The sequence below is a fragment of the Elephantulus edwardii genome, unplaced genomic scaffold, assembly GCF_000299155.1.
Source record: "Elephantulus edwardii isolate Elephantulus edwardi_28Jun2011 unplaced genomic scaffold, EleEdw1.0 scaffold00026, whole genome shotgun sequence".
In the NCBI taxonomy this organism is placed as follows: Eukaryota; Metazoa; Chordata; class Mammalia; order Macroscelidea; family Macroscelididae; genus Elephantulus; species Elephantulus edwardii.
Genome location: NW_006399776.1, coordinates 3,908,123 through 3,924,037, shown reverse-complemented (window position 1 = coordinate 3,924,037; position 15,915 = coordinate 3,908,123). Strand labels below are relative to the sequence as shown.

Here is a 15,915-nt window from a genome sequence, read left to right as displayed (position 1 = left end):
AAAAAAAAAAAAAAATTTAAAAAAAAATACCATGGACTGCCAAGAGAACAAACAGATCTATCCTGGAGAAGGTACAGGCCAGAGTGCTCTCTGGAGAAAAAGATGACAAAGCTCTGTCTCACCTACTTGGGACACATTGCTAGGAAAGGCTATTCCTTGGAGAGGGAATATCGTGGAAAGGTGAAGGGTTGGCAAAAGAGAGGAAGACCCTCAACTAAATGGACTTACAGAGTGAGTCTACAATGGGCTTGAATATATTAGAAATTGTGAGGATGGTACAGGATAGGACAGGATTCAGATCTGTTGTTCATAGAACTGTATTTAATTCAATGGTACCTGACAACAAAAACAAATCTTTAAAATCTAAAAATTACTTTTGTGCTTTTGGATCATGATTATGATTGAAATTATTTCCTTGTTCTGTTAACATAATACCAAAACTGGATTTGGAAAATTTATTTTATACAGTATTATTTATTGCTTTTTATGTGCTTCCAGGGGCCTGGAAGACTGGAAGTCTGTGTCTTTTTGCTTCTTATGCATGGTGGTCCTGATGGGCAACTAAAGGGAAGTTTTTGGGGCCATGTGTTTTTTGGGGTGGTGTTTGATGTGTATTACTGCTCTTTTTTACCCCAAGAGAGGATGTCCTTGAGGCTTTGCCTAGGGAGGAAGTCTGCTCAAAGGCTTTGGCTTAAAACCCCACAGGGGGTGGGAATGAAATTGCTGGCCAAATTCATTAATTTCTGAATGAATATTTCTTAAATGAAACAGCAAAAAAAAAAAAAACAAAAAAAGAAACAGCAATCATTTGTCTATTTGTCAACTTGGTGTTGCTGTGATGCTGCATACTGTTCCATACTCTTGTCAAATACCATAATGATTACTCATTATGCACAATAATTTTTTTTCCAGAAAGCAAGAGTGGCATTCACTCCCTAATCTAGATGCATCTGGAAACTCTAAAAACTCTCTAAATGCTATGAATGTACAGAAATGATGGTAGTTATAGAACAGAGTTCTGTACAGAAATGATGGTAGTCATAGAACAGAGTTTAGGTCATCTGTGCAAAACTTATTCTCAGTTGTATTTGACTTGATGACACTTAACCATTTCTAAGTGAAACTAGTGCTGTTATATCTGGAGGAACACTCTTCCACTCTGTACATCACTCTTTGTCAATGTTCAGTATGAAGTAACGTGGGTTGCTGTGATACTGAAGCTTGTACCACTGGGGTCAAATACCAGAATGTGGACAGTGTTTGGTGAAGCTTCCAGTTGTAAAACAGGTTTAGAAGCAGGAGTGGCATCCACTTCCTAAACCACATGCCTCTGGAAGCTTTACGAACTCGGGGAAGTGACAACAGTTATAGAAAGGCATTAGGTCTTTTGTTCATAGAATCACTATGAGTTGCGCTCAACTTGACAGCAATCAACAACAACATTGCTTTTAATGAGCTGCCTTCATTTTCTAGGTATACCATCATATTATCCTTAAAAACTAATTAAAAAAAAACCCTAATAATTTTTCTTTGTAGTAAGGGGTGGCTTTATGTCTAGCTAATATTCTGAGAGTAAATGGCCTAGAACTCATGTATACTGTTAAATTTGCGGAGAAGCATTTCCCATACAACTTATCATATTGTTCAAGGGTGAAATGTAGTTTTCCATAAGAAGAATGAAAGCAACAAAAACATTTAAAATCCAAGTTCTGTAATACCTCATTTACTCATTAATAACTTGAAATCAGTGCTAATCTGATTATAAATTTGAGGTTTATTTTTGTATTATAATGAAAAAAATGGTAAGAAAATTAAGTATCAAGACTTTAGGAGGAATAAGTATACTCTTAACTAAGATTTTAAGAGGAATTATTTAAACCTAAGTTTAGTAACTTTTCTTAGTTTATCTCCTCCAAGTAACATTCTAATTATTAGTATTTTGTTAATGTGCATTTTGTTGACATTAAGTAGAAAAACTGGACTTCAGAGTTTTCCAAATTTCTCTTCTCTATATATTGGGAAATTCCTCAGCACTATTTACAGATTTAGTTCTATACAGTACTTAGAAATAACATGTCATATTATTTTCATTTTCTTTTAATTGTGTCCTTACAAAGCAATATCTCAAGCTCAGATCCAGTTGCCAAGGAGACCTACTCTACAGTTGGGAGTGGCTGAGGTATAGCAGGTGGCTCTGGCTTCCTACCTTTCTGCTCAAAGATAGGGGTGATGGGCAGGATCTCATCTTTGGGCTCCACAATGCTCATATGATTAGACAGGGGCTTCTTAGGACCAACCTTTCCACCTGGACCCCAGGGCAGCATCATCTTTACTTTAATCCCCAGCAAACCCTGTCTGAGCAGCATGTGGTGCACGACTATATGTTGGTTATGGATTCAAGATGAAGTCATTAAAGGTTTCCGTCTTTTCTTCATCTATCATAATGTTGTCTATCAGCCCAGTTTAAGAATTTTTGTTTTCCTGATGTTGAAATGCAATTCTTTTTTAAAAAATTTTATTATTTTGTGTGTGTGAACCATCAAATTGGATCTGACTGATACAGAAGGAGATTGCTCCTCCTTCTCCAGCAGAGCATCTGGTGGATTTGAACCACTCAAGTCTGGGATTGCAGAGCAGCTTCTTGCAAAATGCAATTCTTACTGAAGACTGTATTCTTTTATCTTCTGCAGCAAAGTGCTTCAAGTTCTCCTTACTTTCAGCAAGCAAGGTTGTGTATTCTGCATAACCTGATGAGTCTCCCTCAAATCTTGATGCCACACTCTTTTTCATAAAGTTCAGCTTCTTGACAGATTTGCTCAGTAAACTGATTACATTAAGCATGGGGAAAAGATAAAATCCTGATGCACACCTTTCCTGATTTTAAACATGTTGCATTCCCTTGTTCTGTTTGGACAACAGGCTTTCAATCTAGGTACAGGTTGCACATGAGCACAATTAAGGGTTCTGGGATTCCCATTCTTATCAATGTTAGCCAAAATCTGTTTATGATCCACAACAGTCAAATAAAAAATTGACATCTTTCTGGTACTATCTGTTGTCAGGCAGAATCCATCTGACATCAGGAATTATAACCCTGGCACAATGGCCTCTTCTAAACACAGCATAAACTTCTGGCAGTTCTCTGTCAATGTACTGTTCTAACCGTTTTTGGATGATCTTCAGCAATATTTTTTTTGCATGTGATATTGATAATATTATTTAATAATTTCCACATTCTGTTGGATCACCTCTTAAAAGATTTAATTAAATTATAAAATTGTATTGGTACAAACACCCTAAAAGAAACTATCTATTTAAAGGGAAAGTGTGCATCTGATATAGCCTGGGCTATGGTATAACAGCTCATAATGCATTATGCAGATGACACAACCTTGCCCAAAGTGACTAAGCCTTGAAGTGTTTGCTGAAGAACGGCAAGGACTACAGTCTTTCTGCCTCTTCTTCCATTGAGGAAACAGAAGCCATGAGAGACTCTCCTCAACTTCCTACTACCAAATGTAAATGTCTATCTCAATCTGTGTCCACACATTCTGTCTTCCCTCATTTATGAAAGAAGTGTTCCTGCTTAAGAGAACAGATGAATCTCTCTGTATGATTGCTCTAGATTACTTTCTCTGCCAATGATGCAGATTTGGCTCCTGTGATTTTGTTCTTATCTGCCCTACATCAATTTTTCATTTCTCCTGGACCATTATCCTTCACTATACAAACATGTATAATAATTGTTATTTTTTTTTAAAGTGGGAGAGAGGAGGAAAGAGGTAGAAGAGGAAGGAAGGGCAATGAGAGAGGATAAGAGGAAGATAAAGGAGGGAGGAAGGAAGGAAGAAAATGGAGATAAGGAGGTACCAACAAAGCAAAGAGAGTAAGAAGAAGGAAGCAAGGACAGAGGGAGAGCTGTTGCTGCCGCTGTTAGATGCCTTCAAGTCAACTAAAACTCACAGTGACTCAAGAAGAACAGCTTGAAACCTTGATCTAGCCAGTACCATACTCATGATCTCTGCCATGTTTCAGTCCACTCTGAGAGTCACTGTGTCACGAATGAGTGGACTAGGGAAAAAGAAAAGACTTTATACCCCTTTGAACAATTTCCTATTTCAGGAAGCGCTAAATAAATAAGGAATTACACTGCCAATCTGATAGTGGATTGCTCAAATCCACTGACTGTTTTACTGGAGAAATATGGGCAATCTCTTCTCCTGCAATTTACAGCCTCTAAAAATCTGCTGGAAGGTCGGTTATGAGTTGGTTCCATCTCAATGGCAATGATTTGTTGTTACTGGGTCTTTAGAGCAAACTAAATTGCTAGGAAGAGTTGACTATATTCCCTTTATTTCTTCTCTCCAACTCTCCCTTTAAACCATTCTAATCAAGTTTAGATTCCAACTCAATGTTGTTCTATACTATGAATTAGACTCTAATTTGATGGTACATAACAACAATCAAGTTTACATTGCTTCACTAAAGCATTTTTATAAAAGTTACTAATAGCTTCCATCTTGTCAAATCCAAAAGGTCAGTTCTCAGTTTCCACTTTACTTCTCAGCTGCATCTGACACTGATGGTAGTGACCTTTTCTTGAAACATTTTCTTCACTTGGTTTCAATGATACTACTTTCCTAATTTTCATTCTTCCTTGCTGGCAATTTTTACAGATAATAGTACTCATATTTCTCTCTCCCCAAATGCTCTTCTTACATCCTTTTATCTATCACAGTTAATAGCATAACTATTCATTAAGGATAAAAATCTAGGAATCATTCTTGAATCCTCTTCCCCCCCCCCCCCCATGTCCTATAGCCAATGCTGGAGCATATATGCTTAAGCTTATTTTTAAAATATATCCTAAAACATTTTAATTTCTCACCACCTTGACTGTACCACCTTAATATCCTAGATCCAGCCACCATCATTTATCACTGGATCATCACATTAGCCTTCTATCTAATTCCACTCACATTTTCACAATCTCAGCTTCAGAAAATAGCCAAAGTGATTTTTAAAAAGAAAAGAAAAACACCAAACCAACCACTAAACAAAAATAAAACATCAACTTGTAAAAACGAAAAACAGCTCGCAAATATTTGGAATAGAAATAGAATTCCATAAATAGACTGAAATCTAATAAATACATAAGTTTTTTACTTGTTTATCAATCAAACAAGAACATCACTAGAATGAAAGAATATCCCCAGTAATTTTTTTGGTACTTAAATGTTTACATGCTATATTTTAAATATAATTTAGATTTTTATACATACACTTATATACATTAGTATATAGTTGGATCACTTTAAAAAAGTTTAAACATCTGTGCAACTGATCTGTTAAGAATTAAAATCACAATCAGTAACTAATTTAAAGCAAAACCAAAAATACATTAAAGAAATTTTAGCATTCAGAAAGAACCTCAGGTAGTAAAAAGAAGCTTTTCCCAAAGAGCTAGTACAAGATCACTCTAATTCTGTCTCTAATGTCCTTTTTTCCAATGACAAAAACTTCCAATAATAAAATTAATTTACTTCATTGTATAATTTAATCATAAAATCAATATGGCACTTCTTAAGTGACATTCATCCTAAAACATAAGCATTTCTTAGGAGTCATACTATTAGCAATAGTTTAATTCTAAAGATTTTGATAACAAAAAATCTTACTGGTCTGACATCACCACAGGAATTGGTAAATTGTCGAGCCAAGCCAAAATCAAGCATATAACATTTTCTACATGTACTAGGAAAGCGACCCATGGCGAAGTTCGACTAGAAAAAAGAAGAAAAATAAACACATTCTTATAACACTTAGTCCTTACATATTATCCTTTCTATATTTACTTCTTTCTATTTAAAGTCTACATGATATATGTTACAAATACACCTTACAATTAATGATGCTTACTGACATTAACATGTAATTTAATTGTGGTTCTATTAATGCCTAAAGAGTCTTGTCTAAGAGCTAGAATCAATTAAGAATTAGGGATCAGGCTGTTTTTTTGGGCAGGGGGTGTTTGTTTGATTGTCTTAGACCAGACAACTTAAAAAGTTTACTCTAATACATTTCTGTATCCTCTTATCAGATCTAATTTTAAAATTATTATTTAGAAAAGTAGCTGGTCTTATTATCCTCATTTGGAAAAAAATTAAAAAACTGAGCAAGGTATTGAAATTATACACAACACTGATTTAGTCAGAAAACTTTATGCACTATAAAAGCCTAGACTAAACCACTGCTTAAAGGACAATAAAAAGCCTACTTTTAATATGTAGGAATTGTTTCTATATGGCTTGGGTCATAACTGATCCATAGCTGTAAATTGCATGGGAGGAAATTGCTCATTTTTCTCCTGCAGAGCAACTGATGAATTCAAATAACTTGCTTTTGCATTGGCAGTGCAAGTCCTTACCAGTAGGTCATCAGAGCTCTCTAGTAGGAATTTGAGGGGAGAAAAACAAATACATAGCTCAGAAATCTAAGAATATTCTAGTAGTAAGCATCACAAAAATGAATTTCAGTAAGTCTAGAAGCATTAAAATATAATTTTAGGAAATATTTTAAAACAGACTTATGGAAAAGAATAACAAGGAGTCCTGGTGCTACATTTCTAACCAAAAAGTCAGCAATTTGAGTAAAGATGGACAAGCTCCTCTCATAAAGTTTCACAGCCTTGGCAACCTCTTGTAGAGTTGCTGTGATTCAGAATACATTTAATGCTATTGGACATTTGGTTTTTTCCTTCTATAAAAGAAATGTAGCATTAAATAACGACAAAGTTCGAAAAAGAGGTAAACAAGGAAGGGAACTTTAATGGTCAAAAAAAGGTACTTGTTATAGCTTGTTAGCTTTTATTCTAAAATAAAAGTTTTATTTGGGAAATTCTCTGATGAAAACCGAAATTTCAAATCACCAAGTTCTCAAATAGCACTTAGTGTGGCATAAAATAAGGAAAGTCTGACACTCTCAACTCAAAGCCATCAAGTTGGATCCAATTCATAGGCGACCCTCCAGGAGGTTTTCAGAAGCTGTAAATCACTTGGAGATTGCCATTCTTTCAGCTGGCCTGAATCACCACAGAGGGAGGCCACCTATGGGTTAGCAGTGCAACTACCTATTCATAATCTTCAATTGCATCAACATATGATAAATTGTAGAAATGACAATTTATAAGAAAAAAGAATGGAAAAAATACATTGCCATAGTAATAGTATGAAGAAAAACCACAATCTTTTACAACTGTTAACTTCCTCTAAGTATAACTTGTCATGATATAACAGTTAAATAATACAATGCCAACATTTAAAGGCAATCTACAAATATAATACACACAGATAATTATTTTTCTTAAATCAATATAAGGAAAAAGGAATGCTAAGAACAGCTACGAATTTAAAAGTCATTTTTTCATATACAAATCATTGCCTGGCCACCAAAAGATACTACAGCTATAATATCCTGCAAGATGATTTCTCATCTTACAAGAAAGGGAATTTGAGCCATAGAAATCATGACTACGTCACCTTGCTAAGAATACAATCCTAAATTTACTCATGCCCAGCACCAACAGGTTATTATATCTCACTGATTACTAGGAAATTTACATGCCTTTTTTAATGTTTTTAAAAACACATACATACAGAATTTTTACACTCATGGCACTATTATCTGTCTGTAAAAGACAGCATTAATTGTTAAATATGAATTTAAATTTAGTTAAATCTGAATTTCATAGAAACAATACTTAGCACCTATCTGCCACACCCTGAAAAAAACTCTGAAATGAAATAAAGATTCACCTAAAAAAAGTAAAAAGGATAAAGCTGACAAAATAAAAAATGTTGCACATACTGGCATTGATAAGGATATCATAAACAAGAGTCTAAACACAAATTTTAGAGGAAAAAGTGGTTCATTTAGCTGAACAAAAATTAACCCATATGTACACAGAAGAAGGAAATAACACACAAAAGAAGTAACTACAAAAGCTAAAAATTGCTGATGTTAAACATAAACAATTTTTAAATTGGCTGCTGAGCAACATTTTGATTCTTTGAGAAAAGCACTTTAAAAGTTGTAATCACTTTATTATACTTTTTCAGATGTTTTCATTATTATGAACAGTATGTCTTAGAAATGTAGAAAGGACAGGTTGTTCTGAAAAGTTCATCTCCTTTTTGATGGAATAAAAGATCAAACAAGTACAGACAGCTAGCTGGAAGGGATGCACAGGTGCCAAATGTATTTTCACTTTAAGAAAAAGAAAAATATAGTACAACCACTATGGAAGGCGGTCTGGTGTTTTCTCAAAAAGTTGGAAAGAAAATACCATTGGACTCAGCAATTCTACTACTGGGAATATACTCTGAAGAAACCAGAGTCACCACTCAATCAGATATACACACACCCATGTTTATTGTTGTGTTACTCACAAAGTGCTCATCAACAAACACATAGATAGAAAAACAATGGTACATTCACACAATAGGAATACTAAGCAGCACAAAAACAGTGAACTCGTAAAACATTATACATGATAATCCTGTAAGACATTATGCTGGGCAAAATAGTTGTCACAAAAGGACAAGTACTGCATAACACCATTGTTACAACAGGACTTACTTGAAGGTGGCAGGGAGAATAGAAAAAGAATGGAGAGATAATGAATACTGCATTGGAACAGATGAAGGAAGGAACTGTTTAAAAGGAATATATGATTAGGCATTCTATGTATGACAACAATCTGGAATAAGAGGTGCATTGCAAAGTAGACTGGTAGGAAAGGGAGAGGAGGGAGAGAGGGAAAAATTAATGAATGAACATTTAACTTTCATTAAAATCACAATAAAATAATAATTTAAAAAATAAAAATATTTTTTACTATAGGCTTCAGAAGAGAAATAGTCCTGTATTTAATCACAACAAATAACACATTAAATTTGCAGTTTTATGTATGCTGTGATTTAGAAAAACTTTATTTGTAATTTACCATGTCTCATAAAATAAAGAGCACCTAATAAATTAATTCTGTGTTTTGCCTTGATAAGGCTCCTACCGGTTTGATGTCTCGGTGCAAGAATCCCACAGAATGAATGCTTTCAATAGATTCCAGAATCTGTTTGCCCAGCCGGAGAGTAGTGCTAATAGTGAAAGTGCCTCGAGACTGACTTCTGCGCAAATCTGCCAGATTACGACCCTATGGAAATAAAATAAATAACTTCCAATGTTATACCAGAATTTATGTCTTAAAACTTAGTGATTATTGATTTGCTACTAAAACAAAGTATTGGCTTAAAAAGGAAGAATAATTCTCAAAGAGTAATCCTTTTAGTAAAGAAAAAAAGATTTCCCTAAGATAATGACATGAATGTTTCAGACAAATTTATGAAAAAGTTTATTATTAATTTGTTTTCCTTTATTTCTGATATCATAACAAAATACTGTTGTTATATACCATCAAGCTGCAACTGACTCACACTGATTCTCCAATAGGTTTTCAGAGGTTTTTCTGTGTTTATTTACAGGAAAGAAGATTACCCTTTTTTCTCCTGAGGGGCAGCTGATAGATTTTAACTGTATGCCTTAACAATACAATGGTAGGGAGCTCTGGTGGCCTAGTGGCAGGAAACTGCACTGCAATCCCAGAGGCACGTACTTGGAATCCACCAGATTTTCTGCTAGAGAAGGAGAGACAATCTCCTCCTGTACTAGTCAGATCTGTTGTGACGGTACACACACAAAAAACAACTAAAAAATTTTAAAAAAAGAATTAAAAACCAAAACAAAAAAATACAATATTAACCATTAAAAATATATATAACATTAGTTCCTAATTACTAACATATATTCCTATTTACATGTTCTTTTATTACATTCTTATTTACCTTATTTTATTACTTTTTTATACATGCCTTTTTACTTCTATTATATGTCCTATCTAAATCAGTTGCTTCATAAAGTGAAACTAATATTACCTACACTCAAAAGGTGGACTGATAAAGTGACTAAAACCAACCACCTCTCAAAATTTTGTGAGGATTTCGGTAAAATAATCCACAAAAGATACTTAGAATTCTGTTTAGCACACAATGTTGTTAGCTGCCATCAAGATGACTGCAACAATAACTTATAGCATTCCTATGAACAATAGATTAAGAACTTCATGCTATCTTGTACCATCCTCATGCTTTCCAACAAGCTTGAGCCCATTGTCAGAGGCACTGTGTTAATCATCTTGTCGTCTTCTTTCTCTGACTCTACACATTTCCCAGCAAGAAGTCCTTTTCCAGAGTAGTCCTTCCTGAAAATGTGCTCAAAGTATGTGAGATGAGGTTGCAACACCTTCACGTCCAAGGAGCATCTGGTTGCACCTATGTCAAGACAGAATTGTTTGTTCTTTTGGCAGTCCATGTGATATTCAATATTCTTTTCTATAATTCAAAGATACTGATTTTTCTTTGCCTATCTTTATTCAATGTCTAATTTCCAGATTTTAAAAGGCAGCTTGGGAAAACAAAGTATTATAATGAAATGTGCAAAAAGTTGGAGTAAGAAAATCAAAAGCATTTCTTTTTTTGTTTGTTTGTTTTTTATTTTATTATTTTTTTGTGTGCATGTCCCGTCAAATCAGATCTGACTGGTACAGGAGGAGATTGTCCCTCCTTCCCTGGCAGAGCATCTGATGGATTCGAACAGTGTGCGTCTGGGATTGTAGTTGCAGCTCCTTGCCACTAGGCCACCAGAGCTCCCCTCAAAAGCATTTCTTAAGCTGAAGGAACTGAAGAACAAATTCAAGCCATGAGTTGCAATACTTAAGGATGCTTTGAGCAAAATATTAAATGATCCAAGAAGCATTAAAAGAAGATGGAAGGAGTTTACAGAATCATTGTACCAGAAGGAATTGGCTGACACAGAAGAATTTCATGAAACAACGTATGAGCAAGAGCCTGTGACGATGAAGAAAGAAATTCAAGCTGTTCTGAAAAAGGGGCAAAAAACAAGGCTCCAGGAATTGACAGCATACCAACTGACATATTTCAACAAACAGACACTGCCCTGGATGTACTCACTAAGCTGTGTCAAGAAATTCGGAGGCCAAACACCTGGCCAACTGACTGGAAGAGGTCTATATCTGTTGTCTTTCCAAAGAAAGGTGACAGGCAGGCTGCCCTCGGCCCCCAGCTTGGGGCGAGTCGTTGTGGCCCTCTGCCCGGGGCGGGCTGCCCTCGGCCCCCAGCTCGGGACGAGCTGTCGCGGCCCTCTGCCCGGGGCGGGCTGCCCTCAGCCCTGGCTCAGGGCGAGCCCTTGTGGCCCTCAGGGTGAGCTCCTCAGTCCCCAGATTGTGCCATCTGACCCCTGGTTGGGGAAGGAGAAAAAAAAAAAAAAAAGAATGCCTAGGGTATCCAGAGAATGTTACCTAGGCCACCTTCTGCCACCCTCCCCCCCAGTAAACCCGAAAGCAACACCCTCAAAGCCCTTCTATTTGTAACTCACAAGTTTGTTCTCTCTAGGTTTGCTCCCTTTCCTATAGGTAACCTTAACACTGAGTTTTACTCCAGAAATGACCCTGAACCCAGTGCCAGTGACAAAAAGGAAATACAACTGACAGCTAAGGAAGCAAAGGAGGATGGAGCCTCTGGGTTCAACCAGCCATCCCCACTGGACCCACCTGGGAAAACACTTTGCAGTCCAGAGGGGAGCAAATGACAGGAAAATATCTTCTAACAGAGCAAGAAGGCAAGTAGCTTTAACCCAAGATCACCAGTAAGGTGATAAAGCATCCTCCCTTCCCCCCTTTACATCTACGGCCCTGTTCAGCATGAAGAAGCCAGAGAGTCAGCATCCAATTCCCAAATCAATAAGACAGTTGGTTTAATTATCATTGGAAAATGCTTGTCATTCCTCTGTAACATCTGGTCCCCACTGGACCCTCATCATTTCCTTCACCTGCTCCCCCCACTGACCAAACTGTGCAGCTCTGCAGGTGCATCCTGGCCCATCCTCACCCTTCTGCCCCCAACCCTTACCTCCTTGTACCCCCAATATGTTTTATGTTTTTCCCAATTTAAAAAAAAAGGTGACATGAGAGAGTGCAGAAATTATCGAACAATATCATTAATATCACATGCAAGCAAGATTCTGCTGAATATTATCCAAAAATGACTGGAGCAGCACATCAATAGAGAACTGCCAGATATGCAGGATGGGTTTAGAAGAGGCCATGATACTAGGGATATTATAGCTAATGTTAGATGCATCTTGGCTGAAAGCAAAGAGTACCAGAGGAATGTCTATCTGTGCTTCACTGACTATGCAAAGGTGTTTGTGTAAATCATAACAAATTGTGGCTGACCCTGAAAAGAATGGGAATCCCAGAACATTTGATTGTGCTTATTTGAAACATGTACTTGGACCAGGAGGCAGTAGTTAGAACAGAGTAAGGAGACATTGTGTGCTTCAAAATTGGAAGGGTGTATGCCAGGGATGTATTCTGTCTCTGTATCTTTTCAATCTATATGCAAAACACATCATCTGGGAAGTTGAGCTGGATAAGGATGAAATTGGCGTCAGGATTGGAGGAAGATTCATCAATAACCTGCATTATGCAGATGACACAACCCTGCTTGCTGAGACTGAGGAGGACCTGAAGTGCTTGCTGCGTAAGATCAAGGACTGCAGCCTTCAATATGGATGGAAGCTCAACATCAACTCACCACTGAGCCAACTGGCAGCATCATGAAAGGATGGTGAAGAGATGAGACTGTTAACAGCTTTAGTTTGCTTGGTTCCACAATTAACACTCTTGGTACCAGCAGCCAGGAAATCAAGAGACAAATTTCATTGGGAAAGTTGGCTGTCAGGGACCTCTCCAGAGTACTGAAGAGCAACAAAGTCAGTCTGGACACTAAGGTGTGCCTGATCCAGACCATAGTCTTTGCATTTGCTTGCTATGCATCAGAGAACTGGACAATGATTAGGGATGAGAGAAAGAGAATTGATGTCTTTGAGCTGTGGTGCTGGAGAAGAGTATTGAATATACCATGAACTGCCAAGAGAACAAACAGGTTCATCTTAGAGGGTGAAACCAGACTGCTCCCTGGAGGCAAGGATTCTGAGGCTCTGTATGATGTACTTTGGGCGTGTTGCAAAGAGAGACAGACCCTGGAGAGGAACATCATGCTTGGAAGGGTGGAGGGATGGATAAAGAGAGGAAGACTATAGATTAGATGGATTGATACAGTGACTGGTGTAATGAGAGTAGGTGTGTTGGAGATAGTAAAGTTGGCACAGGACGGAGCAAGTTTCAGGGCTGTTGTATATGTGTTGCTATGAGTCACAAACAACTTGACAGCACATATCAGCAGCAACAATTTTCAGACACACATACAAAGCAGCTAAATACCATGGCTTGGATCAGACTCATCTAAGTCTTTAAACTGATATTATTGCTTTTTAGAACTTTGGAGAGGTCTCTGACAAGACTTTTCTCAATGAAAAGTCTTTTGATTGCAAAACTGCTTCTATCATGGGTGTTGATGGAGGATCCAAACAGAATGAAATAACTGACAACTTCAATCTTTTCTCTATCCTTCATGATGTTGTTGCCTATGGTGTTCAGTGGTGAAGACTTTTTTAAAAGACTTCTTCTGTAAGTGCTTTAAATCTTCACTTTCTGCAAGCAAAGTTCTATCATTTGCATACTGCAGGTTGCTGATGACCCTTCCTCTAATACTGATGCCACATTCTTCTTCACAGAGTCAAGCTTCTTAAATGATCTGCTCATCATACAGAATGAACAGGTATGGAGAAAGGATACAACCCTGTATATCTTTTCTTGTTCTCTTATTTTGTTCAGACAGCTGCTTCTTGTTCTACATGTAGGTTTTGCACGGGCATAGCTAAGTGTTCTGGGATTCCCATTCTTCTCAATGTTAGCCATAATTTGTAATGATTCACAGTTAAATGTCTTTGCATAGTCAATAAAACATAAATAAACACCTTTCTAGTATGCTCTTCTTTCGGTCAAGATCCATTTGACATTAGCAATGATATCTTTTGTACCACAGTTTCTTCCAAATTCATCTAGATTTTGTAGAAGTTCTCTATGGATTTACAGTTGCAGTTGTCTATTTAAAAATCTTTAAAAGATTTTTACTTGCCATGTGATATTAACTATATTTTTTTTGTTATTTCTGCATTTGTTGCATTATCCTTTTTTTTTGGAATGGGAAAAAAATATGGATCTCTTCCAGTCAATTGATCAAGTAGATGTCTTCCAAATTATTATTTTTTTTCTTAATGAAGGTTTACAGAAAGGCTGGGTTACAGAAAGGTGGTCTTATACCATAATTGGTCTTTTGTGACTGAATTGTATCACTCACCACACTATTTTCTAGGATTTTCCCTATTGTGCAGTGTTTCACAAATTTTTTAACTACACTACTTATTCCTCCATTTCCTCCTTCCCTAGTTTCAGTCTCCTAAGGATCTCTGCCAAGAGAACAAACAGGTCTCTCCTAGAGAGGGTGAAACCAGGTTGTTCCAAGGACGCAAAGGCTTTGACACTCCCATCTCATATAATTTTGACATGTTGTCAGGAGGGGCCAGTACTTGGAGAAGGAAATCATGCTTAAAGGGTAAAGGGTCAGCACAAGGGAGGAAGACCCTGGATGAGATAAACTAATACAGTGACTTGTGGCAATGGGTGAGGTGTGTCAGAGACAGTGAGGTTGGCTCAAGATAGGGCAAGGTTCGGAGCCACTGTTCATAGGGCCGCTGTGAGTTATAGTCAACTTGACACCACATAACAACAAAAACAACAGGGAGTTCTGGTGGTTTAGTGGTAAAGTATTATGTTGCCAATATAAAGGTATGTGGTTCAAATCACCAGCTACTTTGCAGGAGAAAGATGTGCAATCTCTCGTGCAATTCACTGCTTCTAAAAAATCCACTGGAGGTTCTGCTATGGATTTGTTCCCACTCAACAGTACACAACAACAACATGTTTACTGTAAGGAGGTCTGATGATGTAGTCTGAAAGGAGCAGCTGCATGACAGAAAGATGGGCAACCTCTTCCCACGGTATTTATAGCTTCCAAAAACCTGCTGGAGGTTCAACTTCCCCACAGGGAAGGATGGATAGTTTTCAGCTGTAGGATGTAAGGCCTTGGAAACCCAATGGAAAGTTCCTGTAAATTGGAAACAACATACATTGCAACACTCACAGACAAAATATGCCTTGCATTTGCCGGAAAAAGGGAAGTTATAGTTGAAAGAAAGTTATAGTTGAAACACGACAGACCATCTATTACTTATAGAAACTGAAGTTGTGTAGTAAGTACTGGAGTGTTTATTCTTATGATTCACTTTACTATGTAGGTTGAATTTTTTCAGTAATAAAAAAAGGTAAAAATTCTGGATGTTTTTATGTTATATAATCTAGATCAACATCTGTACTGATTACAAAACCAAATAAATATTGACACCCCCCCAAAAAAAACCCCCACAAACCAAATAAAACACTCATAGAAACTTTACAGGACAGTGTAGAATTTCCCTTTAGAGTTTCCAAAGATGTAAATCTTTATTTTTGAAAAATAAATTTTAATTGCGTTGAAGTTAACAAGGTATACTGATTTCAATCATTCATAGACATTTTGTTTTATAATATTAATTGCAATTGATCAGTGTAATTAACTAATTACAATATGTAATCAATCCCTCAGGAACAGGTTTGAGGCCTTGAACACTAATGAGCACCAAGACCAGATGAGTTGTGGGAGGATGTCAAAGGTATCATTCAGGAAGAGTGTAAACGGTCATTACAAAGACAGAAGAGAAAGAAAAGACCAAAATGGATGTCAGAAGAAACTCTGAAGATTGCACTGGAGCGTAGAGAAG

General features: G+C 36.8%; 1 protein-coding gene across 3 annotated transcripts in view; it reads right to left on the bottom strand.

The window, feature by feature from the left end:
• TTBK2 (tau tubulin kinase 2) overlaps positions 1 to 15,915 on the bottom strand; it is a 168,056-nt gene that overhangs the window by 69,035 nt on the left and 83,106 nt on the right. For all 3 annotated transcript variants that reach the window (XM_006882970.1, XM_006882969.1, XM_006882971.1), the window contains 2 exons: positions 9,071 to 9,211; positions 5,679 to 5,783 (listed from right to left, as the gene is read on the bottom strand). In XM_006882970.1, coding sequence (XP_006883032.1) covers positions 5,679 to 5,783; positions 9,071 to 9,211 — 246 coding nt within the window. The remainder of the gene's footprint in view (positions 1 to 5,678; positions 5,784 to 9,070; positions 9,212 to 15,915) is intronic.